The sequence below is a fragment of the Pleurodeles waltl genome, chromosome 1_2, assembly GCF_031143425.1.
Source record: "Pleurodeles waltl isolate 20211129_DDA chromosome 1_2, aPleWal1.hap1.20221129, whole genome shotgun sequence".
Classification (NCBI taxonomy): Eukaryota; Metazoa; Chordata; class Amphibia; order Caudata; family Salamandridae; genus Pleurodeles; species Pleurodeles waltl.
The window spans coordinates 479,952,888-479,977,360 of NC_090437.1; the positions used below are offsets into that span (position 1 = coordinate 479,952,888).

The window sequence follows — 24,473 nt, forward strand, 5'->3', positions numbered from 1 at the left end:
ATAGAGAGGCTCTCTATATGTGCATGGGTTTAACAGCACAGCCTCCCTCAATCGTATTTGTTTGGTGGTGGGTTGCAGTCCTAAGGAACCAACCTTTTTTTTCACCAGTGGCACGACTAGGAGAGGGTGGAACTTGCAGGTTCCCATCTTAAGTCTTGCTGTTAGACCATGGTAATTGAACATGTCAGCCTTTCATGGATCTGCCCCTTTGCTGTCTCAGCGAGGTGCTCCTACTTGTCAGGCTGTTGAGGCCCCAAGTAGGGAGAAGACAGATGTTTTTGTGGGGTCCCATGGGAGCCAGGTTCACCAAAATATATACAGCTCCATGGAGGCAAGATGCAGAGCTTGTCCCTCAGCATGCCCTTACTCAAATCCCAATGAAAGGACCATGAATGAAAAAATATCACCAAAATTCAAGAAAAATAAATAAGCAATTTATCTATCAATTTTGTGTAGAGCCTACCAATCAGTTCTGGACACACACACAAGCTTTCCACCACCTGAGCCCCTAAAGTAGGGATGAGGTCCCAGGAAATAGGTGGGGAATAACTAGCGTAGGAACTTAAAATATGTTGCATTATTCAAAATATTGGATTGTTCATGTTCGTCAAAAGTTTCTAGTGCTAAAACATCTTACAAGGTGAGGGGAACTGCTCCAAGGATTTATTCGGAAATTTAGTAGCAGATCGTGTATTTATCGGCACAATAGGCTGCCCCTATTTTCCAAAACACTGCTGGCTTTAACCCCTTGGATGCCGTGGACAAAATGGTTACGTCCGGTGGCACGGCGCTCCTGTGTCACGGATGTAACAATTACGTCCTGCACCCAGCCCAACGGGGGAGCGCTTGGGCTTCCCATCCACACCCCCGGGCAGGGATGGTAGCAGAATTATTTCCACTGCCACCCGACCCCTCCCGACGGCATCTGATGACGTCAGCATAAGATCATGCGCCGACCTCATCAGGGGTCACTTCTGACGCGCTGGAAGCATAGCTTCCAGCACATCCGAGAAGAAACTCAGCAGGGGACAGGGGCGCTTCACAGAGGCATGAAAAGTAAAGGCTTTTCCTTTCCTTTCATGTCTCTTTGAGCATTCCTGCAGCACGATTGCATAGCGATCGTGCTGCAGGAATGCGCACTAGACACAAGGGACATTATTTTTGTTTGCGTAGGAATAAGTGGAGCCGCCCCTTGGGCGGGGGGGCAATTTTTTTTACGCCCATTTCTGCCCCCTTATGGCAGATCGGACCATTTTAATTAGGCCCATCTGCCACCCGGCGGGGGGACGACCTCTAGACACCAGGGATAATTATTTATTTTGTTTTACAGGAGGGAAGCAATATTATTTTAGGCCATTTCTGCCCCCCTTGGGGGCAGATCGGCCTACTTTAATTAGGCCCCTCTGCCCCCAGGGATTGTTGTGTATGTGTTTTGTTTGGGTGAGCGACCCCTTAGACAAGGGTCGCTCCCCATGGGGGCACATTACTGTTGACTATTTCTGCACCGGGGGGGGGGGGGCAGATCACCCTATTTTTATAATGCCCATCTGCCCCCAAGGGGGGCAGAAACCACTTAGGCACCAGGGATCAGTGTGTGTGTGATTTGTTTTTTTGGGGGGGCCCTTTGGGCAAGGGTCGCTCCCCATGGGGGCGGGGGGTATTACTCAGATCAGCATTTTTTTGTAAAGCCCATCTGCCCCTAAGGGTGGCAGGAAGCCCAATAGATACCAGAGAAGAAGTTGTTTTTTTTAAAAAGAGGGTGGGGTTATGGCCATGCCACCACCCCCAAATAAATGGGGACAGGGTCATTCTGCCCACCAGTGGGCAGATGAAGTAATTACCCCCAATCCAGTCCCGAGGGGGTAGAAAGCCTACTAAATGCCAGGGAATAGAAGAATAAATAGAGAGGAGGGGGCTGACAACCACCCAAAATGAAGGGGATAACAGTCTTTCAGCCCCCCGCAAACTAATGCATCTCATCCCAATGGCAAGCAAGAGGACATTTGATTATTTTGGGTTTTGATGTTACATTTGGGCCAAGAGAGCTTGGCTAACTCCCAACATCGTCCCACTTGGAATGGTGAGCAGCTGCACTCTTTGGATTTTGGGACGCTGCCACCTAGACAAATCTACTAGACCTAGACACATCTGAAAACTAAACATCTGGGTGAGTCCAGGGTGGTGTGATTCACATGCACCCCACACCGTTTTCTTATCCACAATGCCCTCCCAACTTCCAACTTTGCTTGAAATCACGCATTTTCCCTACATTTTTGTGATGAAACCTTCTGGAATACGCAGGAATCTACAAAAGCCCTACTCCCCAGCATTGTCACATCTATACCGATAAAAGGTCTGCCCCACTTGTCAGCCTAAAAACTTTTTTTTCAAACTGCCCTTTTGGAGCTGCTTTGGTTCCCCCTCAATTTCAATGTGGTTTTGGCTCTTCCCTGTCACAGGAACTCAACCCACCTACACAAGTGAGGTATCATTTTTATCAGGAGACTGAGGGGAACGTTGGATGGTAGGAAATCTGTGGCGGTGTGGTGATCCCACACAAAAATGTGAGGAAATGTGATTTTATTTTAGCTAAATTTGAGGTTTGCAAGAAATTTTGGATACAAAATCACTGGGGGATCCATCAAGTCACACCTCCCTGGACTCCCTCAGATGTCTAGTTTTCAGAAATGCCTGGGTGTGGTAGGTTTCTTTAGATGGTTGCCGAGCCCAGGTCCAAAAACGCAGGTGCCCCCTTGCAAAAACAGGAACTTCTGTAATAGATAATTTTGATGTGTCCATGTTGTGCTTTGGACCCTTCCCTGTCACTTGCACTAGGCCTACCCACACAAGTGAGGTACCATTTTTATCAGGAGATGTCGGGGAATGGTCGGTGGAAGGACGTTTGTGGCTCCCCTCAGATTCCAGAACTTTCCAGCACCAAAATGTGAGGAAAAAGTGTTTTTTAGCCACATTTCAATATTCGAAAAAGATTCTGGGTTAACAAAACCCAGTGAGAGCCCCACAAGTCACCGTATCCTGGATTCCCCTAGGTGTATAGTTTAAGAAAATGTATAGGTTTACTAGGTTTCCCAAGGTGCCGGCTGAGCTAGCAGCCAAAATCCACAGCTTGGCACTTTGCAAAAAACAGGTCCGTTTTTATTAGAAAAATGTGAGGTGTTCACATTGTGTTTTTGTGCCTTTCCTGTCGCAGGCACTATGCCTACCCACACAAGTGAGGTACCATTTTTTAATCGGGAGACTTGGGGGAATGCTGGGTGGAAGGAAGTTTGTGGCTCCTCTCAGATTCCAGAACTTTCCATCACCGAAATGTGAGGAAAAGGTGTTTTTTTTTTGGCAAATGTTGAGGTTTGCAAAGGATTCTGGGTAAAAGAACCTGGTGAGAGCCCCACAAGTTACCCCATCCTGGGTTCCCCTAGGTGTCTAGTTTTCTAAAACATACATACAGGTTTGGTAGGTTTCCCTACGTGATAGCTGAGCTAGAGACCAAAATCCACACCTAGGGACTTTAAAAAAAATAGGTCAGTTTTTATTAGAAAAATGTGATGTGTTCACATTGTGTTTTGGGGCATTTCCTGTCACAGGCACTATGCTACCCACAAGTGAGGTACCATTTTTATATCGGGAGACTTTGGGGAAAGCTGGGTGGAAGGAAGTTTGTGGCTCGTCTAAGATTCCAGAACTTTCCATCACCGAAATGTGAGGAAAAAGTGTTTTGTTGCCACATTTTGAGGTTTACAAAGGATTCTGGGTAACAGAACCTGGTGAGAGCCCCACACCCGCAAGTTACTCCATCCTAGGTTCACCTAGGTGTCTATTTTTCAAAACTGTACAGGTTTGGTAGGTTTCCCTAAGTGCTGGCTGAGCTAGAGGCCAAAATCCAGATAGGCACTTGCTACAGAACACGTCAGTTTTCCATGTAAAAATGTGAGGTATCCATGTTGCATTTTGGGGCCTTTCCTGTCGTGGGCACTAGGCCTACTCACCAAAGTGAGGTACCATTTTTATGGGGAGACTTGGAGGAAACACAGAATAGAAGAACAAGTGTTATTGCCAATTGTCTTTCTGTACATTAGTTCCTTTCAAATGTAAGACAGTGTGCAAGAAAGAAGTCCATTTGAGAAATGCCCTGTAATTCACATGCTAGCATGTGGACACTTGAATTAAGAGATGTGCAAATAAACACTGCTTCTCAACACCTTACCTTGTGCCTATTTTGGAAATACAAAGATTTTGTTGATGCCTATTTTTCACTCTCTATATTTTACCAAATAAATTGCTGTATACCCTTTATACAATGAAAACTCATTAGAAGATGCAGCTCATTTATTAGCTCTGTGTACCTAGGGTTCTTGATGAACCTATAAGCCATATATATCCCAGCAACCAGAAGAGTCCAGCAGACGTAACAGTATACTGCTTTTAAAAATCTGCCATAGTTGGAAAAAGTTACAGAAGAAAACGTACACAGAAATGGCAGTTTTTTTCATTCAATTTCAATAATTTAGTTTTTTATTTCAGCTGTGACTTTCTGTAGGAAAACCTTGAAGGAGCTACACAAATGACCCCTTGCTGAATTCAGAATTTTGTCTACTTTTCAGAAATGTTTAGCTGTCCGGGATCCACCCATTGGTTTGACACCCATTTCAGTCATTAACTGGAAGGAGGCTGAAAGCACAAAAAATAGTAAAAATGGGGTATGCCCAGTAAAGTACCAAAACTGTGTTAAAAAACTTGGTTTTCTCATTCAAGTCTGTCAGGTCCTAAAAGCTGGGAAGATGGTGATTTTAGCACACAACCCCTTTATTGATGCCATTTGCAGGGGGAAAAAAATCACATGCTTTCTTCTGCAGCACTTTTACCCACCTCCAAAAAAACAAAAACAAATTTTAGCTGTATTTTGGCTAATTCCTTGGTCTCCTCAAGGGCAACCCACAAACTCTGGGTACCTTTAGAATCCCTAGGATGTTGGGAAAAAAAAGAACATAAATTTGGCGTGGATAGCTTGTGAGGAAAAACGTTATGAGGGCCTAAGCGCAAACTACCCCAAACACCTTAACAAAAGGCTTGGCACAGGAGGGGAAAAGGCCTGACAGCGAAGGGGTTAAAGATCAAATTACAGTAGAACTTCTACTGAGACAATTTTTTGGGAAATGTTCCTTCTTACTGTACATTTGCAAGCACATTAGACAGGTTTTATTTTGAAACCTTAGGTTTAAGGCTTTAGATGGAATAAAAACATCTGCAGGCTACTAGTGCTAATGCAATTGATGCTGGGGTCTAACAGAGGTCCTCGGACCTGGGCTGTTGCAGGCACAAGTTGGAATATTTTGCAACAACAATGTGCACTTTTTAAAGACAGTTTGTGTGCAACTGCAGCACTGCACATGCATTTTAGGAATACAAGCTTCAAATTGTTCTGTTCCTTGCAAGTGGGGAGGCAGGCTACTCATCTCGTCGCCCTCTTATCTGGTCACTGGAAGTAGCACACCCAGTCTGCTTACGCAAGGAAGAACAGATAGAAGATTTATAGACAGAATAGACAAGGTGTGTCTGCATGGACATGAGGCGTGATTGTGCACACATGAGGATTGAAGGCTGAAACAGGAGTCATAAGAGCACATATAAAATGAGTGAGGGCATAGACAGGAGGCTTGCGGGCACAGACCGGAGGCCTGAGGGCACAGACAAGCTACAAGAACACATAGATAGGAGGAATAAGGACACGGGAGGCCTGAGGACACAAAAAGGAGGCAAGAACACAGTCAAGAGGCATGAAGGCACAGACAAGATACAAGAACATTTAGCCTAGAGGCAAGAGGGCACAAACAAGAGGCATGAATAAACAGATAGGAAGCAAGGACACACAGACAGTAGGCAGGGACACACAGATGGCTTAACACCTGTTATTTTCAGTCAGAAAAACTGAAGTACTCCCAAGGTTGGGCTTCCATCCGCCACCTGTCAAACAAGAGTAACATAATGGGGAGCTGGGCCAATAGGTCAAGGGAGCCATGGGTCGAAAATGTTTGGGAACCACTGCAGTATAATAATGGCACTTAGCCAATCCAGTCAGCCGCGTGGGGGTAGGTGATTACATCCCTTTAATGCAGGCAGCACTAGAAAGGGAGAGAATGGTTGAAGAGAGAGTGAGAGAAAATTAGTAAACACCACCAGATCACTAATAATTCCCAGAGACAGAGGAACATAAAGTACCACTTACAATAACAAGATCACCGATTTAGATGGCAAATAAGAACTGCCTCAGGAAACTGTCAATTTCCCTTCCTGCTGCAGCATCACATCTCCGAATTAGTCAAAAGTTCTAAGACCTGAAACGTCTAGAAGTCAAAAGCTTCTTTTGATGACCAGTGCTGAAACACTACTTAAACTCTCATGGAAAGACAATGTAACTGTAAAGCACAATACCTGTTCTGATCGTGTTGTTAGGTGGCTCCTGAAACAATGGGTGCTTTTGGTGGATGTTATCCTTATTCTGTTGTCCCAATGCTGGCCTTGTAATACTGTAATCAGTTGGAGTCTTTGAAGGAGGGCATTCCGTACCTGTTTGTCCATATAATGTTGTACCTGTAAACTGTCCAACAGGTGGAAGGCTGTGGGAAGTGAGCACCTGTCCATACTGATTAGTAACAGGCATCGAAGGATAGGAAACACTTGAGTACATGTCACTAGTAGCAGCTGGTGTGGTGTAAGGGCCAGAAAGAAGTGGGAATTCCTGAGATCCGGGAGGATGTCTTGCTGAGTTATTAATGTGTCCAGCAAGTGTAGGGTATGGATGTGAAACTGAAGCATTCACATAGGATGTGGAATAGGAGGCAATGCCTTGGCTGGTCCCATGCGTGTACACCATAGGATGAGGTTGTGGAAACGACCTGCTGTGCATTGAAGAGGGTATTTGGTGAGCGCTTAATACATGTGGTTGCACAGCGGATGTCACAACATTTTGGGACGGTCCAGAATAGTTGGCAGAGTAGTAGTCTGCTCCATAAAGATTATTTACATGAAGAGGAGTTTTTGTATTGTTAATTGCAGGATAATTTCCTGGTGGAACACTATAGTGAGGAGGGTAGAAACCATATCCAGAAGATGGCTGCATCGGATTCAGCTCTGGACCTGAGAATAAGAAAATGAGATTTAGATACCTTTTATATGTTTAATAAACGCCATGACACCATTACAATCTCTACCAATGCATGCCTTCTATAACTTCTTACCATTTAAAAACATGTATTTCCATCTAAACTGCCACTTGGTGTAGAGGCAGATGACATGTATATTTATTAATATTTACATATTTGCAATTCATTAAGATTATTACTGTTTAAAGGGTCATAACAAAAATAGTCTTTTGGGCTTCAATTGTCTCTACCGAACTTTATGAGTGGGTTGCGGGCATTGCAAATTTAGAGGCTCAGTCCCCTTTGCTTGTCTAATTCTAGTGTTCGTCCCCACAAATCTGAAAATATTGGTGTGCTGTGTACTCACATAAGCAGAAATCATTTATAAACATATACAATTATAAGTACACATGTGCTTAGGAAATGCGTCATTTGCCACAGATCGTCTAAAAAGATTCCCTGTGGAAGAAACATATATCCCAGTATGAAGTTGAACTAATATTCTATCCGGTTTTGACCAATGTTCCTTACCGAGATGTGATTTGAAAGGGATAAATACAACTGTGCATGAAGAAAACTGCAGGCTTGTGATATGATTTGTGCTCTGCAGCGACCTTCAGACTGTGTAAGCACTACATAAATACAAAAAAACTATTATCATACATGAAACAGTGAAAGGATGAGATCCTCTCACATCCAACAACACCTACCAATGAATGAATAGCTGACAAGCGGCCACGTGTCATGCATGTGACCTTCAATTAGTGTTCCTTTTTCCAGCCAACAGTAGTAAGCACACCATATCTGGTAAAGCTGTGTTTCCAGCGGTAAAAGTGAAACAAGAGCGTTCGCTCACAGACCACTAACTTGCATATTGAAATGGGGGTGGCCAACAGACAAGGGAAATAGGAGGTCTTGCAGGTAAATTTTTGCTTAATAAAAGACCCTGTAGCCTGAAAACACTGGGCCTCAGATTAAATGTTACAGTGCTAGCGAGAAAAGCAATGGTATAAAAAGATTTTTTAAAACAGTGTTCGGTGGGCACTTTGTTGCTGAAGCAGCCCGCTTTAAGAAAACTAGATAATCACTCACCACAAAAATGAAAGGCGACCTCCATGGTTGAAACTAAACACAATAATCACAATCAAATAATTTGCGGGGTACAATGATAAATAAAGACAATGGAAACAAGGCAAATTACCTCCTAGTAAAAGAAGCGCTGCAAGAAATTTAATAAATAAATTGCCCGATAAATTGAGAGTGACAAAAGCAAGGCTCTAGGGCTGAAATCAGGAGTAGTGCTGGGACGGGGACTACATTCATAGTGAGACACACAAACGTGCATTTCCTCTGGTAAAACTATGAAATACTGACAAGCACATCCTAACCAAAACACAAGACCCAATGTTCAAACTTGTATACGTTTAGTTGATAGACTCAAGACTTCCCTCCGAACCAAACAGATCCCTATATATTAGAACAACCCTCAAATATTATAAAACCTTCTACATACTAGGAAATGAATAGCATAAAAATAAATGCTGTGGTTTACCAAAATACACATATCAAATGGACTACATACACAAGCTCACCGTCTTTAGTCGCTCAAAGCACACCCAGAGCCAGAACACAATCAGCCTGGAGAGTAAGAAGTGTAAAATGAAAAAAACAAGGCAGCAGGCTTTTATGTATCCATCAGAACTTCAGGACCACCCCAAGCTGATCCGGTTTAGGAAAGACGTGAAGAAACATATCTTTAAAGAAAACTCCACCACAATGCAGTAGCAGTACATTTCTGTCCCTTAAACACAGCTATAACTATCTTTCCTTGATTGTAAGCTTGTCTTTGACTTTCTCCCGCACTCCGCTGCCATTTGACTAAGCTCCTGCTACACAACTACCACATACATATTTCTCCGCACAACATGTCAGCTGGATCCTCTCACACTGTATACTTTGCCCCTGGTCTCATCACTACAGGTTGACTGGTTCCCCTCACGATATGTAATCTGCTCTGTCTCCTCACTACTGGTCATCTGCCTCCCCTCCGTCTTAACACAATGCCCCTCCACTCATCATTATAAGTTGGTCAAAATCAACTGCTTTATCGTCTCCCGTCACAGCAGCTAGCTCCCCTCAAACCGCCCATGATTCTGGCACTTTTCTACTCACTAGAAGGCACCTGGTTCCCTTAACAGAATATTCTATCTAGTTTGCCATTACTAAGCATCTGTTCTCCTCCCACTTTATGCTTTGCCAACCACGGGATGAAATCCAACTTAATAACTGCACCTTCAAGTACAATCCAAAGTCCACAGATATGGAACAGCTTAACCAGCACACTAATGTCTATGTCAGGTACGTTATGAAGAACTGACCTATGTCTAGCCTGAGTAATGTTAATTTAAATATCACCCGTCTGGCTCACACTAATAACATAACAGTCAGCGGTCAGGCATTTGACTGGAGTTCACACAAGCTGCATAATAAAGGCCTTGAATAATAATGACCCCGTTTTACTCACATACCTACATGTCCACAGTAATAAACCACCATTCACCACCTGGGCATGCATGGAATAATTGAAAAGATCTGACACATGCCGCTGGTCAATGGAGGACATTTAGTCCATCACTGCCAGTGCTTAGTATGAGCTGGTGGTTTCCAGTGCTCAGCACCAGCACTTAAGTATCAACACTATTACTTATGAAAGTCTACCACATGGCGGCACTGCTTGTCTAATTTAGGGAGGCAACAGCATTTGCATGGAAATGCAATATTCATTGAAAATGGATAATACCTGCTGCCCAGGCCATTCTCATAGTTTTGGGTGGCCTGCAATATTCTGATTAGTCAGAATTGTGTTGTTACCACCATGGGCGACACTGACAGAGGCAATGGGTGGTGTAGGCTGTAGTGGACTTCTGACAAGGACACTAGCACTTTCTTTTTATATAAATTAAGCACTGATCACAGGTCACAAAAAAATACACACTATACCGCTTCTTGACATCTCACAATGACAATCATATATGGGATGATATTAACAAAGTTCAACCCTGCAGATCTCACCGTCATACCTCCCTCCAAACTACACCTGCTCAAGACTATAAGTTTTAACCCAAATATCTCAGAATGGACAACCCAGTGCCGTAACCAGCAAAGCTGACTATGACCATACAAAATGCCATAAATGGACCTGTAGAGCAGCTCAAACCAGCCAGTTTACTTAAAACCATAAAGTGTGTACCTATCTCTCACAACTCATCATCCAGCACACTGCTACGTGCTGTGTCCCATAATACCATAACCACACCTCAACGGATCTCATACACGACATGAAAACTCTTCCCACACAAGATCAAAAAACAAAGACAACACCATTCTAACTACACACCTAGAAGTTGTATCCTTCTGCCCACGTAGGCAAGAGCTTCCAGCAACCTACATAGAAATAGCAATTGCTAGATAAATGTTGCAATACATGTGATATACTATCGACTTGGCATCTAGCTCTGTTTGCTAGTTATGCATTTATGACATATGTTTACTGGTCTGTCCTCGTGTGCCTAACTGCTAATCTCATACACACAACTAATGCGAAAACAATTTGTCCATTTATTTTGCTTTGGAGTAATTGATTGTTTAGCAGAGAAAGGGTAGACTAAAAGTTCTAAAATTCCACCAAACGGTAAAGTTTTTAATAAGACATCTCAACTTCAATCCCAAAAACTCATTCAGCTACACAGAGGGGATTGTATGTCATTCTTCTCGTGTTCTTTACTGTCGAAACTAGAGTACAGGGCAAGTGTCAACATATCTTCTAATAAGACTTTCAGTTCCGGAGTGACCTGGCTTTTCTTGCGCCTACCCCGTCAGTGCCCAGTAAACTAGGTGCTGTGTGTGTCATTCTTTAACACAGTGCATCTGCCAGTGCCTTTGTGTCCATCTGTCAGTGTCAGAAACTACAACGTGTGTCTTTCAGTGTCTTAGCGCCCCCTCTCTCACCGTTGCTCCGGTATTCGGGGTTCTGAGCTGCCCCGGGCTGTCCGTGCAGCCGAGTTTGCGGCGGGACAGACATTGCTGCTGCTCGGTCCCGTGTCGCCAACGGAACCGAACTCCGCAGAGCACTCTCTACGCCGGCAAAGCCAGCACGAGATTTCTCAGATCCCGCGAGAGCAACGACGAGTGGCGCGGGCAGGTGAAATAGAGGGGCATCTAGATGCGCAGCGAGAGCGCATGATGCGGACAGCGCCCTCTGTGGTCGCAGGACAGCGCGGCTGGCGGAGAAAAGGCTTACGCTGCCCATAGGAGTGGTCGAGCCCTTGCACGAGCCCAGCATTGGTAATATTTGTCATATATATCCTGCAATAAACACGTATAAAAAAAACGGCGGAGTTTATTTTTCTCCATTCACTAACTTCCAGAGTAAATTTTAGGCGGGAGACAGTCACTTTTTGGCTTTAAAAATCGTGAGCCTCCAATCTGACTTGGCATGTATTTAAAAAATATGACAACGTCTCTTCAAAATTATTAATCTGCATTTGTTTTACATGTAACAGCTTTGACGTTAATAGCCCAAATTCTAAGTTATTTGAGAGGCAAGAAGAACAGGGCATTAACAGCCGCTTGGTCTCATCTGCACGAGGCATTGTTTGTTAAAAATGTTTTCAGCCATGCTCTATATTGTTGAAAGCTTTTTAAAAAAAGAAGTACTATGATGCATCATAGCGATTTTTTACACCTCATAGAAACACAATCACTTTACAGAAGAACATTTATGTACACTGTTGTAAATGGCCCTTTCTGCAGGGTTTCCACTCTTTTTGGCTTTTGACCTGTTTTTCTCTGTCTAAATGGTATGAGTGATTGGTTTAACCGTGATTGGCATATTTGATTTACTAATAAGTCCCTAGTAACATGCACTATGTGTGGCCAGGGCCTGTAAATTAAACAATCTAGTGGGCCTGCAGCACTGATTGTGCCACCCACATGAGTAGCCCTGTAAACATGTCTCAAACCATGTGGGCCTGCAGCACTGATTGTGCAACTCACATGAGTAGCCCTGTAAACATGTCTCAAACCTGCCACTGCAAGACAGTGCTTGTTTAGTTGCTCGAAATGCCGCTTCCTGTGTCTGATTCCATTCCCATAGAGAGTAGGCCTTCGTGAGTTCTCGCAATGGGGCTGTCAGTGAAGTCAGGTTTGGGATAAATCTCCCACAGTAGGTCGCCATTCCCAAAAAACTTCCAACACCGGTAATGGATGTGGGGGCGGGCGCAGATTTTATGTCCGCCACCTTCTCCGGATCCGGCCGAACAACCTGTTCTGAAAAGTGATAGCCAAAAAATGAAATGTCTTGTCTTCACACTTTTCTCTGTGTAGTGTCAGACCATTTGAGTGTAGTCGTCGGAAAACAGCCCTGATTCTTTTTAGATGTATTTCCACGTGGGAGCATGCACCAAAATATCATCACTCACATTGATGACTCCTTCCAATCCAGCCAGTACTCCTCGTATCGTGTCCTGAAATACTTCTACCGCGCTGGCAATCCCAAAGCTCAGGCATTTATATCTCCTCAGCCCTACATGGGTAGAGAATGTCGTTATTGCTCGAGACTCCGGGGCTAGTATTAGTTGATGATACCCTGCACGTAAGTCCATTTTGGAGAACCACTTCGAGCCACTGACCTCGGCCACTATATCATCCACTGTGGGTGTGAGATGGCATTCTCTCCTGATGGCTATGTTGGGAAGGCGCATGTCCACGCATATGCGCACCTCTCCTGGCTGTTTTGGTTTTCTGGTGACTAAAATTGGTGACACCCATGGTGTTGGTCCTTCCACTTTTTCGATAATGTCAGCTTCCTTTAGCTTCTTTAGCTCAGGCTCCACCTGCGGTCTGAGGTGAAAAGCTATGCGTCTGTGTTTAAGAGCCACCGGCTCAATGGATTTATCGATGTGAAGCTTCACCTGACGGTCTTTTAGGCAGCCAATCCCTTTAAATAGATCCACAAACTCTTCCTGCAGATTTTCCAGCATCCCTAGGTGGATGCTGAATGCGAATCTTAGCAACTTTAGTTCTTCAGCAGTGCGGCAGCTGAGTAGCATGCCAGTTCCTAGTTTTGCGACGTATACCTTGGCTTGCACAGTTGTACCTTCATGATTGATATCTGTCATGAATACCCCTGCCAGTGGGAGCGGTGTTGTGGATCCAAATGCAAACACTTGCACTGCGGTGTGTCGAAGTGGTGGCAGATGTGTTAGTTGGTTAAATGCCGTTTGGGCCAGGATATTGATTGATGCCCCAGTATCAACCAGCGCAGTCACTTAATGGCCTGCCACCTTTACTTTGAATTTGGGAATCTTCTTCCCGTTCTGGCTGCCTGGTTCTGTAGCATGTATGACGTATACTGTCCCTTCCGGCTCATCATCATCATCCATGTCAGGAAATATGTCAGGTTGTTGAATGGCCTTTGTAGCTTGGTTCCTTCTCTGCTTCTCTCTTTTGGGCTTTGATGTGGAGCGACACACCTTGGCAAAGTGATTTAGGCGGTCATTACAACATTGGCGGTAAAAGCCGCTTACCGCCGTGCAGAAGACCGCCAACACACCACCGCAGATCGGAAATCCGCCACAGCCATTATGGCCCACAGCAGAGAATCTGCCAAAATTCAGACACCCACACAAGTCCGCCACAGCGAAAACAAAACCTCCACCATCACGGCAACAGAAATACGCCCACACTATCATGACACACAAATCCACGCGGCGGTCTTTCAACCGCGGTATTATATTGGCAGTACACACCGGCGCGCACAAAATACACACACACATACAAAACACAGCCACATTGGACAATTCAAAATACACACACCTGATACACATACACACACCACTCCCACACACCCAATACAATATAAAACACATATCACCCACAAACCCCTACGACCACAATTGAGAAAGAAGGACAGAGAGAGACACCACCATCTACAATACTAGCATCCACAGGCACACACCACTATCACCCACATAACTTCCACGCACCTCACACAACACCCCACTACATATCAGCACACTTATCACCACACACACCACCCCACACATCACCCACACCACCCCATGGCACGGCAAAGACGCCCCAGGTTCTCGGAGGAGGAGCTCAGGGTCATGGTGGAGGAAATCGTCCGGGTAGAGCCACATCTATTCGAATCACAGGTGCAGCACACCTCCATTGCGAAGAATAGTGGACAGGGTCAATGCAGTGGGACAGCACCCAAGAAATCGGGATGACATCAGGAAGAGGTGGAGCGACCTACGGTGGAAGGTGCGTTCCGTGGTCTCAAGACACCACCTTGTGGTTCAGCGGACTGGCGGCGGACCCCCACCTCCTCCCCCACAACTAACAACATGGGAGGAGCAGGTCTTGGCGATTCTGCATCCTGAGGGCCTCACAGGACTAGATGGAGGAAAGGACTCTGGTAAGTCAAATCTTAACTGTTACATCCCCCCCACTACCTGCATGCCATCACATACCCCCACCCTCACCCCATCACTCCAACTCCTCACAAATGTCCCAACATCACAAACCACACATCCCAACACCAAGCCCTGCATGCAATACCAAAGCATGGACACCCATCACCAAAGCATGCCCACTGCACAAACCTATACACCCCCCTAAACCATCATCACACAAGGTCCCACACAGGAATGCAAGCACTGGGGTACACGGTCACCCAACCATTGCACACCATGGCACACACAGATGTAATAAATGTCATTTTATACCCCTGCAGGACCCCTACCCAATGTCACCGGACAGGAGGGTCCACACATGTCCACACCACCAACAGAGGAGGCCCACAGTGATGACAGCAGGATCCAACTGGATCTAGATGACCAGCCCAGCCCATCGGGGACCTCAGGACAGTCTGTTCCCATCACACAGTCACAGGCCACCACAGAGCTTCCCCCCTCTGGAAACACCAGCACAGCACCCACCCAGCGGGCCCATACCTCTGTCCACAGGACACGTCAATCAGCAGTGTGTCCACCACTACAGGGAACCCAGGCTAACCCACCACCCCAACAACAACAAGGACCTGGGGGCAGTGGGCACACGGTTCAGGTGACAGAGGCCCAGGGAAACAGGGGAACTGGGAGGGCTGCTGTTCCACAGGGGGAGTACAGGCCAAGGGAACCCACTCTCCTCGAGGCCTTCTCCAACATCATGGGAGCCTACCACCACTCCCAGGAGACAATGGCAACGGTACTGGCCACGTTTCAGGAGACCCAGCGCCTGCAGGAGGAACAGTATTTGGGCTTCAGGGAGGAACTCAGAGCCATCATTTCCACCCGGGCACCATCGTAGGGGTGTTGAAAGAAGTACTCAACACCAGGAGGGACACTGTGGCACAACAAGGGGCCCCTGACACTAGCCTAGACAATGAACTGCCCACCACCTCCACCGGCGCTAGTGGACAGGAGGCACTGCCACAGCACCACCACACCAGCATCCCACCCCCTGCAGAGGGAGAACCACCCCGCAAATGGTCCCTGAGATACAGGACAAAGACAGAGAACGATGCCAAGACCCCCGCCAAGAAATTAGACCACCCTGAATGTCATCCTTCTGTCCCACTTTGTCGCCCTGTCCATCCATAAACTGCCCCAGCTCCACTTCCTATGCCCATTTGGGCAATGCACCTGTGAGACTAATAGACTGGGCTCTGCCATGGACATTCCTCCACCATCACCCCTCACCATTTTGCAACCCCCTCCAAAATTGAGCACTTAAATAAACACCCTTGAAGCACAAAACATTCTGGAGTCAGTCTGTGATTTCAGAATAGTGTATTAGCAATTACTGGGGCAAAAAGCTCTTTCAATTGTAATGTCAACATACCTATGTCACACAGCTCTAGTCCATGAGGAATCAAAGAAGACGTCACACAGTAGGATCCACATCTGTGAAATCGTAAGGGAAAGTGACAACTCAGTGACCATACACTGGGTGAAAACGACAGACAGTAGAGAGGTAGTAGTGTTAAAGTACATGTAGTAGGCAGGTTTGTATCCTTACCTGTGTGTCACTGGAAATATTGCAGGATCACTGAGTCCCTGTTGTCCATGTCTTCTTCTTCTGCTTCCTCATCTTCACTGTCCACAGGCTCCACAGCTGCAACAACACCGCCATCTGGACCATCCTCCTGCAGAAAAGGCACCTGTTGTCGCAAAGCTAAGTTGTGAAGCATACAGCAGGCCACGATGATCTGGCACACCTTCTTTGGTGAGTAGAATAGGGATCCACCTGTCATATGGAGGCACCTGAACCTGGCCTTCATGAGGCCGAAGGTCCACTCGATTATCTGCTGTGTTCGCCCATGGGCCTCATTGTAGCGTTCCTCTGCCCTTTTCCTGGGATTCCTCACTGGGGTCAGTAGCCAAGACAGGTTGGGGTAACCAGAGTCACCTGCAAATGGCGAGAGAGAACAGTTAGACACACACTAACCTGTAGGGATAACCCCAGACCCAGACAACCATTCCCACTGTCTTGCTTCCAGGTACTCACCTAATAGCCACACACGGTGCCTCTAGAGTTGACCCATCACATAAGGGATGCTGCTATTCCGCAGGATGTAGGCGTCATGCACTGAGCCAGGGAACTTGGCATTAACATGGGAGATGTACTGGTCTGCCAAACATACCATCTGTACATTCATCGAATGATAACTCTTCCGGTTTTTGAACACCTGTGCACTCCTGTGGGGGGGGGGACCAAAGCCACATGGGTCCATCAATGGCACCTATGATGTTGGGTATATGTCCCAGGGCATAGAAATCACCTTTCACTGTAGGCAAATCCTCAACCTGAGGGAAAACGATGTAGCTCTGCATGTGTTTCAGCAGGGCAGACAACACTCTGGACAACACGTTGGAAAACTTAGGCTGGGACATCCCTGATGCAATGGCCACTGTTGTTTGAAATGACCCACTTGCAAAGAAATGGAGCACTGACAGCACCTGCACTTGGGGGATTCCTGTGGGATGGCGGATAGCTGACGTCAGGTCTGGCTCCAGCTGGGTACACAGTTCCTGGATTGTGGCACGGTCAAGCTTGTGATGATCACATGTCATTCCTCCATTGTCGACAGGTCCACCAGTGGTCTGTACACCAGAGGATGCCGCCATCTCCTCACATGTCCCAGCGGACGGTGCCTATGAAGGACAACAGCGAGCACAGAGTCAAACAACTCAGAGGTACGTACCCACAGCTTACACAGAACACAAATCATAATCCAAAAAGTGGCCTGTATGTGTGTTGAGTCTAGGCCTAGGTATGTGTGCCGCAGTTAAAAATGAAGCCATGTGGGCCCCTGAAATGGTGGCTGCCTGACCTCTAAAGTGGGACAATGGGATGTGAGGCAACTGCGCTGGCGTTGTACACCGTCGCGGTAGGCGGTCGAAGACCACGGCGCAATGCTGCATTGGTTAACATTGGACCCTATGGGTCCCAGGTTGTTGAATGGCCTCTGCAGCCTGGTTACTTCTCTGCTTCTCTTCTTTGGGCTTTGATGTGGAGCGACACACCTTGGCAAAGTGATTTAGGTGGTCATTACAACACTGGCGGTAAAAGCCGCTTAGCGCCGCGCAGAAGATCCGCCCAAACACTGCCGCGGCCGTGGAAATCCGCCACAGCCATTATGACACACAGCACGGAATGTGCCAAAATTCAGACACCCACACAAGTCCACCACACCAAAGGTCAGTGATAAACTGGCGAAAACAAAACCTCCACCGTCACGCCAACAGAAATACGCCCACACTGTCACGACACACGAATCCACGCGGCGGTCTTTCAACCGCGGTATTATATTGGCGGTACACACCACTGCGCTCAAAATACACACACATACAAAACACAACCACATTGGACAATTCAAAATACACACACCTGATACACATACACACACTACTCCCACACACCCAATACAATATAAAACACCCACCCACATCACCCACAAACCCCTACGACCACAATTGAGAAAGAAGCACGGAGAGAGACACCACCATCAACAATACTAGCATCCACAGGCACACAACACCATCACCCACATAACTTCCACGCACCTCACACAACACCCCATTACATATCAGCACACTTATCACCACACACACCACCCCACACATCACCCACACCACCCCATGGCACGGCAAAGACACCCCAGGTTCTCGGAGGAAGAGCTCAGGGTCATGGTGGAGGAAATCGTCCAGGTAGAGCCACAGCTATTCGGATCACAGGTGCAGCACACCTCTATTGCAAGGAAGATGGAGCTATGGCGAAGAACAGTGGACAGGGTCAACGCAGTGGGACAGCACCCAAGAAATCGGGATGACATCAGGAAGAGGTGGAACGACCTACGGGGGAAGGTGCGTTCCGTGGTCTCAAGACACCACCTTGCGGTTCAGCGGACTGGCGGCGGACCCCCACCTCCTCCCCCACAACTAACAACATGGGAGGAGCAGGTCTTGGCGAATCTGCATCCTGAGGGCTAGATGGAGGAATGGACTCTGGTAAGTCAAATCTTAACTAATACATCCCCCACCCTACCTGCATGCCATCACATACCCCCACCCTCACCCCCATCACTCCAACTCCTCACAAATGTCCCAACATCACAAACCACACATCCCAACACCAAGCCCTGCATGCAATACCAAAGCATGGACACCCATCACCAAAGCATGCCCTCTGCACAAACCCATACAAACCCCTAAACCATCATCACACAAGGTCCCACACAGGAATGCAAGCACTGGGGTACACGGTCGCCCACCCATTGCACACCATGGCACACACAGATGTAATAAACGTCCTTTTATACCCCTGCAGGACCCCTACCCAACGTCACCGGACAGGAGGGTCCACACATGTCAACACCACCAACAGAAGAGGCCCACAGTGATGACAGCCGCTCTGTCCAACTGGATCTGGATGACCAGCCCATCGGGGACCTCGGGACAGTCGGTTCCCATCACACAGTCACAGGCCACCACAGAGCTTCCCCCCTCTGGAAACACCAGCACAGCACCCACCCAGAGGGCCCATACCTCTGTCCCCAGGACACGTCAATCAGCAGTGTGTCCACCACTACAGGGAACCCAGGCTAACCCACCACCCCAACAACAACAGGGACCTGGGGGCAGTGGGCACACGGTTCAGGGGACAGAGGTCCAGGGAAACAGGGGAACTGGGAGGGCTGCTGTGCGACGGGGAGGACAGGCCAAGGGAATCCACTCTCCACGAGGCCCTCTCCAACATCATGGGAGCCTACCACCACTCCCAGGAGACAATGGCAACAGTACTGGCCAAGTTTCAGGAGACCCAGCACCTGCAGAAGCAACAGTATTTGGGCTTCAGGGAGGAACTCAGAGCCTTCAATTCCACCCTGGGCACCATCGTAGGTGTGCTGAAAGAAGTACTCAACACCAGGAGGGACACTGTGGCACAACAAGGGGCCCCTGACACTAGCCTGGACGATGAACTGCCCACCACCTCCGCCGGCGCTAGTGGACAGGAGGCACTGCCACAGGACCACCACACCAGCACCCCACCTCCTGCAGAGGGAGAACCACCAGGCAAACGGTCCCTGAGATACAGGACAAAGACAGAAAACGATGCCAAGACCCCCGCCAAGAAATGAGACCACCCTAAATGTCATCCTTCTGTCTAACTTTGTCGCCCTGTCCATCCATAAACTGCCCTAGCTCCACTTCCTATGCCCATTTGGGCAATGCACCTGTGAGACTAATAGACTGGACTTTGCCATGGACATTCCTCCACCATCACCCCTCACCATTTTGCAACCCCCTCCAATATTGAGCACTTAAATAAACACCCTTGAAGCACAAAACATTCTGGAGTCAGTCTGTGATTTCGGAATAGTGTATTAGCAATTACTGTGGCTAAAAGCTCTTTCAATTGTAATGTCAACATATCTATGTCACACAGCTCTAGTCCATGAGGAATCAAAGCAGATGTCACACAGTGGGACCCACATCTGTGAAATCGTAAGGGAAAGTGGCAACTCAGTGACCATACACTGGGTGAAAACGACAGCCAGTAGAGAGGTAGTAGTGTTAAAGTACATGTAGTAGGCAGGTTTGTATCCTTACCTGTGTGTCACTGGAAATATTGCAGGATCACTGAGTCCCTGTTGTCCATGTCTTCTTCTTCTGCTTCCTCGTCTTCACTGTCCACATGCTCCACAGCTGCATCAACCCCGCCATCTGGACCATCCTCCTGCAGAAAAGGCTCCTGTCATCGCAAAGCTAAGTTGTGAAGCATACAGCAGGCCACAATGATCTGGCACACCTTCTTTGGTGAGTAGAATAGGGATCCACCTGTCATATGGAGGCACCTGAACCTGGCCTTCAGGAGGCCGAAGGTCCGCTCGATTATCTGCTGTGTTCCCCCCTGTGCCTCATTGTAACGTTCCTCTGCCTTTGTCCTAAGATTCCTCACTGGGGTCAGTAGCCATGACAGGTTGGGGTAACCAGAGTCACCTGCAAATGGCGAGGGACAACAGTTAGACACACACTAACCTGTAGGGATAACCCCAGACAACCATTCCCACTGTCTTGCTTCCAGGTGCTCACCTAATAGCCACACACGGTGCCTTTGGAGTTGACCCATCACATAAGGGATGCTGCTATTCCGCAGGATGTAGGCGTCATGCACTGAGCCAGGGAACTTGGCATTAACATGGGAGATGTACTGGTCTGCCAAACATACCATCTGTACATTCATCGAATGATAACTCTTCCGGTTTTTGTACACCTGTTCACTCCTGTGGGGGATGGGGGGACCAAAGCCACATGGGTCCCATCAATGGCACCTATGATGTTGGGTATATGTCCCAGGGCATAGAAATCACCTTTCACTGTAGGCCAATCCTCAACCTGAGGGAAAACACTGTAGCACCGCATGTGTTTCAGCAGGGCAGACAACACTCTGGGCAACACGTTGGAAAACATAGACTGGGACATCCCTGAAGCAATGGCCACTGTTGTTTGAAATGACCCACTTGCAAGGAAATGGAGCACTGACAGCACCTGCACTTGAGAGGGGATTCCTGTGGGATGGCGGATAGCTGACATCAGGTCTGGCTTCAGCTGGGTACACAGTTCCTGGATTGTGGCACGGTCAAGCCTGTATATGATGATCACATGTCTTTCCTCCATTGTCGACAGGTCCACCAGCGGTCTGTACACCGGAGAATGCCGCCATCTCCTCACATGTCCCAGCGGACGGTGCCTATGAAGGACAACAGCGAGCACAGAGTCAAACAACTCAGAGGTACATACCCACAGCTTACACAGAACACGAATCATAATCAAAAAAGTGGCCTGTATGTGTGTTGAGTCTAGGCCTAGGTATGTGTGCCGCAGTTAAAAATGAAGCCATGTGGGCCCCTGAAATGGCGGCTGCCTGACCTCTAAAGTGGGACAATGGGATGTGAGGCAACTGCGCTGGCGTTGTACACTGTCGCGGTAGGCGGTCGAAGACTGCGGCGCAATGCTGCATTGGTTAACATTGGACCCTATGGGTCCCAGGAGCCAATGATGATGTACGCCGGCGGTGACAGTACGCACCGCCGTGGACGTGACCGCCATTTTCTATCTGTTCAATCACTTGATACCTGATCTTCGACAGGAGAAGGCCTACACTGCAAGTGCTGCTGTGACCTCGGTCTGGAAGAGACAATGGCTTGAGTGTCTGGGGAAAGGGCCCCTTCACATCGGAGGAGTTGGAGAAACTTGTGGATGGGGTCCTCCCCCAGTACACGCTACTCTATGGCCCTCCAGACAAACAGGTAAGTACACTGGGAGCATGCTGTATGGGCTATGCCTGTGTGGAGTGGGGTGGATGTAAGAAGGGGGGGGGAGAGATTGCGGCGTGCATGAAACGACGGTGAGTGTATGTGCCACATGCCAAGGGTAGGGATGGGGGCCAATGACTGTGACGGTGCAGTTGGTAATAAGTTTCTCTTCCCCCTGTACAATTCATGTAGGTCAGCACCCACCAGAAAAAAGATATTTGGCGTGCCCGACGCACCATGACCCCCCTAATGTTCAGGATCCTGGTGGCATACCCGGAGTTGGATGGGCGCTTGAGGGCATCACAGCAGCCACAAGGGGGTGAGTACACTCTCATCCTGCTGATTTTGCGTGCAGTGGAGGGGTCTGGGTGGGGGAGGTGGGCTGTGGGTTTCCCTAGGGCAGGGCGAGTTTCGTAGGCAAGGTCCCTCCGTAAGGGAGGCCATGTGGCACCCCACCTATGTAGAGTGCCAAGTACACCTAGTCATGCCCCTGTGTCATCCATGTGTGCACATGTCATGCATAGCCTAGTAGGCCATTTCCCAGGGTGTCAACAGTGGAGCCCAAGAGCGCGGCGTAGTGCAGGGGGTTTCTGTGTCTGTCGTGCCCGCCAACGGCAGCAGTAATGCATGCACTCAACATGTCTTTCTTCTGTCGTCCCCCCCTTTTTGTGGTCTCCCTGTTCTTGTGTGCATTAGCATCATCAGGCGGAGGAGCAGTGGCACCGGAGCACGAGGGAGCTGCATCCCACATGGCCATGGAGGGCGACACTATGGACTCGGAGTTTACCAGTGGGACGGAGGGCAAGGGGAGCTCTACGGCGGGGACAGGAGCTGACACCAGCGACACAGACTCGTCCTCTGAGGGGAGCTCCCTTGTGGAGCAGCAACATCTGTGCCCCCCGCATCTACAGGTACAGCCGCCACCCCCCTACCAGCACCACCCTCCCAGCAGCCCCTCAGCCTTTGCCCGTGCCCGCTCACCCAGGAGGGTGGGCATCACCTTCGCCCCAGGCACCTCAGCCCCTGCCCCTGTCACCCCTGCTGCCTTCAGTGAGGAGGCCATTGACCTCCTCAGGTCCCTCACTGTTGGGCAGTCTACCATTTTGAATGCCATCCAGGGTATCGAAAGGCAGTTGCAACAAACAAATGCATTCCTGGAGGGCATTCATTCTGGTCAGGCGGCCCTTCAGTGAGCTTTTCAGACTCTGGCCTCAGCACTGATGGCAGCCATTGTCCCTGTCTCTAGCATCCCCCCTCCAACTTCCTCCACCCAGACCCAATCCCCTGTACCCCAGCCTATCCCAAGCACACCTTCAGACCAGCATGCACACACCTCAACACACATGGGAAGCTCTGGCAAACATAAGCACCACACATCCCATAGGCACTCACGCAAGCATCACACACATGCAGACACACCAACATCCACTGCCTCCACTGTGTCCCCCTCCTCCGCGTCTCCCTCCTCCCACCCAGTCTCGTCTACACTCACACCTGAATGCACTACATCTACAGCCACTACTGCCATCACCAGCACACCCACCACCACACCCCGCTCACGTGCAGTCACCACCCCCACTACCATTCACACGTCCCGTGTCCTCTCCCAGTGTGTCTGTGACGCCACCTCCCAAGATACACAAACGCAGGCACACACCCACCCAACAGCCATCCACCTCACGACAGCCTCCAGCGCATGCATCTTCAACCAAAGTCACCAAACGAACACCTCCTACAACCACAACCTCTTCCTCCACTCCCAAACCCCCTCCAGCTACCCGTCCCAGTGTCTCCCAAAAACTTTTCCTGTCCAACCTTGACCTCTTTCCCACACCTCCCCCACCCCGTCCGCCTCCTAGGTCCCGAACTAGCACCTCAGCCACAACATCTCCGACAGAGAGGACCGCCAGCACAAGCCCTGCTGGGACAAAGAGGACCGCCAGCACAAGCCCCGCTGGGACAGAGGGGACCGGCAGCAGCTGAGTCACTGCAAAGGAGCCTGCCGCCTCAAGCACCGCTGAAAAGGGCACCGCCGCCTCAAGCACCACTGAACAGGGCACCGCCGCTCCAAGCACCGCTGAACAGGGCACCGCCGCGCCAAGCACTGCTGAACAGGGCACCACCGCTCCAAGCACCGCTGAACAGGGCACCGCCACACCAAGCACTGCTGAAAAGGGCACCGCCGCTCCAAGCACCGCTGAACAGGGCACCACCGCTCCAAGCACCGCTGGCCTATGAGCGCCAAGGGCACTGACGCTACTGAGACGTCATGAGCAGGATGAAGCACTCTGGGCACAGAGCCCCCTCCAGAACCAGTGGAGAGATACATCCACTACCTCTGTCCTTAGCAGGATGAAGCACTCTGAGCACCATGCCCCTTCCAGAACCAGTGGAGAAAGGCATCCACTACCTCTGTCCTTAGCAGCATGAAG

The 24,473-nt window shown here is 48.6% G+C and overlaps 1 protein-coding gene across 4 annotated transcripts in view; it reads right to left on the minus strand.

The window, feature by feature from the left end:
- Window positions 1–11,331, minus strand: part of SEC24B (SEC24 homolog B, COPII coat complex component) — a 667,989-nt gene extending 656,658 nt beyond the window's left edge. For 3 of the 4 annotated variants that reach the window (XM_069241160.1, XM_069241150.1, XM_069241139.1), the window contains exons 1-2: window positions 11,166–11,328; window positions 6,448–7,152 (exon numbers count right to left, since the gene is read on the minus strand). In XM_069241160.1, the coding sequence (XP_069097261.1) occupies window positions 6,448–7,152; window positions 11,166–11,238 (778 nt within the window). In that variant the 5' untranslated portion in view covers window positions 11,239–11,328. Of the gene's footprint in view, window positions 1–6,447; window positions 7,153–11,165 lie in introns of all 4 variants that reach the window. The other variant, XM_069241169.1, reaches the window with a different exon arrangement.
- Window positions 11,332–24,473: the final 13,142 nt, after the last annotated feature.